At 38.9% G+C, this 3,679-nt stretch overlaps 1 protein-coding gene across 1 annotated transcript; it reads left to right on the top strand.

The window, feature by feature from the left end:
- On the top strand, positions 1–775 carry LOC135574124 (protein TUNAR-like). The gene is made up of 2 exons (XM_065025012.1): positions 1–45; positions 210–775. Exons 1-2 carry the CDS (start codon positions 1–3, stop codon positions 393–395), a joined length of 231 nt encoding a protein of 76 aa, XP_064881084.1. The 3' UTR covers positions 396–775.
- Positions 776–3,679: the final 2,904 nt, after the last annotated feature.

Genomic DNA, 3,679 nt, shown 5'->3' with positions numbered 1-3,679 from the left:
ATGGCATCATACAAAACACAAATCATCTCGAAGCTGTTGAACAATGTAAAGCCCATGAAGCTATTCATTTATTTTCAACTCTTGCCTTTACAAAAGTCCGTTTGATTTATTTGTTTATATTCCTTATCGTTTGTTACGACTGTTTCTCAATATACAAGCAGAACAGTTGATTCATACATTGATTTATTTTGTGTTTCTATTCTTTCCAGACTGGTCTGAAAGGGAAACTGCAGACCTTTCCTGGAAAAATGGTAAACACTGCCATCTGTGATGAAGAAAGAGGAATTCAAGACAAGGAAGGTACAGAGGAGTCCATTCTGGCCATGCTTGGGATCATCGGCACCATTCTCAACATGGTAGTCATCATCTTTGTCTACATCTACACCACGCTGTGACTGTGATAAAAATAAACTATTTTGCATTGAACAGGCCTATTGGGCCTACTGGATGCAGCCATGTTGTTTGGCTGGGAGTTGAGACTGTGCCAAGATGGCACTGTGTCGTCGATCGACTTTCCCAACTATCAAAGGGATCTAAGGCTGTGTGATTACCGCATTAAATGTAACATACAGCAGCGTCATAGAGTGGCGCTGAAACTATGTCTATGGGAGACTGGCCCGTTCTTATGGGGTGTCAGTATCATACCTACTCTCTGATGCTACTTTGACCTTTTAACCTGTAAATATGCATGAGGCTAGCACGAGCCACGCTCTCACGATCCAGCACTCTTTCACTGGTGCCAAGCCGAGGAGAAAAAAGAGACTGCAATCGGGTGTAAAAGGAGCTTAAAGCACTGCAGCAGTCTTTTGAAAAAGCCTGATAAACATTTTGATATTAAAAGGGATGATACAGCATACCCAGAGAATGGATAGATGATATTCTGGAGAAAAGGCATGGTTAGTGCGATCCGGGATACCTTAATCCCTACCCTTACACTTACCTTAATCATAACCCTTACCTAACCCTAACCTTAACACTTAACCATTTCAACTTCAACGAGGTAGGGACGTCCCAAGGATCTCAGATTGCAATGACCGAAAAGGCATGTACAGTACGAGTAAACGGATAATAATCCAAAACTGTTTTTACACGAGTACTATCATGTTGTAAAGAAAAAGGTTTTTACAGAAAAATACTTTGAACTGAGTGTGTTTAGTGGGTAGGCAGTAGCAATGTGTAAGTCAAGTTTATGCTATTTATTGTCGTGTTCTGATTTCTATTTTCAGGAAAAAATATTTTGAACCATGTTACTTTACATAATTTGTTTACTGTAAGTACAGTGATAGAAAGGGAGACAACCATTTTTGGAAATATCTCTATTTTGGCAGTAGCAAAATGAGGAGGAAATGTTCAATTTCTTGTTAGTGTTGTTGAGATGCATTTTTTCATGAGTATCAAGAAACGAAGTGAATGAAATGTTAAGTTTAGCTTTCTGGAGGTAGGTAGGTATTTGCTGAAGTAGGGCATAGCATCAAATATGATCACAAACAGGCAATCTTTACAAGACATGATAGAGTGTCAAAATTTGCATTTAAAATGGTGATATGGGAAATAATATTATTACAGTGTAATCAATCACTTTATCTAAATGTATAAAGCTTTTACTGAGCTTCTGCGCTTCGATTGAATAGACTACATTTTGTGTTGTCCCCTCCTTCAGGACTGTGTCAAGTAATCGAAGGTAAACGTCTGCATATTCATTGTGCTGCCTTGAGATTATATGTACAGTGAATTTAAAAGCACAATTTAGACATGACTATTCACAGTATGTACGAATGTATGGGCAAATGTGTGTAATGTGTGTATGCTGCAGCCTACAACCTCTTGTGAATGTAAGAAAGTGCCTAAATTCAAGTTCAGTATCTCAATCCCATCATTCAGATCTCAAAGCAGAAGAGGACAACATACAAGGGGATCTATCGGCAAGACATACCACACAGAGCAAAGTCTATGAAAGTGCTTCATGGCTGTTTAACCTGCCCTAATGGCTATCTACAGTACAACATCTCTAGAACGCTGGTAACTAATTACAGATAATCCTTGCTCAATGTATTATGAGACCCTCCATCATCTTTATATCTACTCTTGATTTTCATTAGGAGCCATTAGAAAAGGGTCAAAATTAGTCCCAAAGGTGGCGTGTTCCTATTCCATTTACACCAGAATTAGCAGAGACTTGAATGGGAACAGTAGTGGAGTAAGTACATGGACAGTGTTGAGAATGTACACCACCATTCAAAAGTGTGGGGTCAGTTTGGGGAAATGTCCTTAGTTTTGAAAGAAAGGCAACTTTTTTGTACATTAAAATAATATCAAATTGATCAGAAATACGGTGTAAACATTTAATGTTATTTCTTCTGAAACTCGTCATTCTATTCTTGTTGTGAGAAATGATGGCTATTCCATGTGAGAAATTGCCAAGACACTGAAGATCTCGTACAACGCTGTGTACTACTCCCTTAACAGACAGCGCAAACTGTCTCTAATCAGAATAGAAAGAGGAGTGGCAGGCCCCAGTGAACAACTGAGCAAAAGGACATGTACATTATAGTGTCTATTTTGAGAAACAGACGCATCACAAGTCCTCAACTGGCAGCTTCATGAAATAGTACCCGCAAAACACCAGTCCCAACGTCAACAGTGAAGAGGTGACTCCGGGATGCTGGCCTTCTATGCAGAGTTTCAAAGAAAAAGCCATATCTCAGGCTGGCCAATAAATAGACAAGATTAAGACGGGCAAAAGAACACAGACACTGGAGAGAGGAACTCTGCCTATACAGGCCAGCATCCCGGAGTCGCCTCTTCATTGTTGACATTGAGACTGGTGTTGTGTGGGTACTATTTAATGAAGCAAAATATGACATGACACACAGTGTTCCCTTTGATTACCTTTAAGGATCTTGGCCTAAGGTATAAAAATATATTCACTCAGACTTACATTTGGAATCTTTCATAAGTGGTACTGTATGTCTTTTTTTTTAAACGCAACTTTCTAAAGAATATCTGGAGTTTCTGACATTGTTTGAAGTTGAGAGATCGTTTAGTGATGTTTGGGAAATGATTTACAACTGAAAGTGAAAGGCACTCACAATCACTCTCAACAGAGAGCTCTGAAGAAATAACTTACTCCCTACTGACAGTCAGACAGAGATAAATACGCTTATTTCAAGTGCGAGAGAAAATTAAATTTAGAGCGGACAGCGTTTCACACAACGAGACAGACTTCTCTGTCAAATTCCAAATCAAACTGAAAGACAGAAAAAAAAAAAAAAGATCACAAAGCACAGTGGACAAAGAGACCAAAACACGTTTCTTTTTTATTTTGTCTACTCGTTTGTATGAATCATTTATGTCATATATGTGCCAAAATAATTTCTCCCTCTATTGGGAATACACTGGAATTCCAAACAGACTGGGATAATCCTATTCTGGAAAAAAAGAAAGCAAAGAAAAACAGTTTAACACATTTTTTGAATATATTGTATTTGGCAGCAAACCAAGTAAACAATGTTGTTCGAAGATGCACAGCTGCTTAAATTCAACCAAGCCCAGGAGCCTTCTTTCAGCTATGGTTGCACCTGTATACAGCAGCCAACAGCCGCAGTTCGTCTCCCTTTGAAGCAGGGAGATGCTTCCTGAACAATGGGTGGAAGACTGCAACGTACCAAAGAGAGATGAT

Source organism: Oncorhynchus nerka, linkage group LG12 (genome assembly GCF_034236695.1).
Source record: "Oncorhynchus nerka isolate Pitt River linkage group LG12, Oner_Uvic_2.0, whole genome shotgun sequence".
Lineage (NCBI taxonomy): Eukaryota > Metazoa > Chordata > Actinopteri > Salmoniformes > Salmonidae > Oncorhynchus > Oncorhynchus nerka.
The sequence above is the reverse complement of the archived record's forward strand: the minus strand, read 5'-3'. Positions and strand labels throughout refer to the sequence as shown.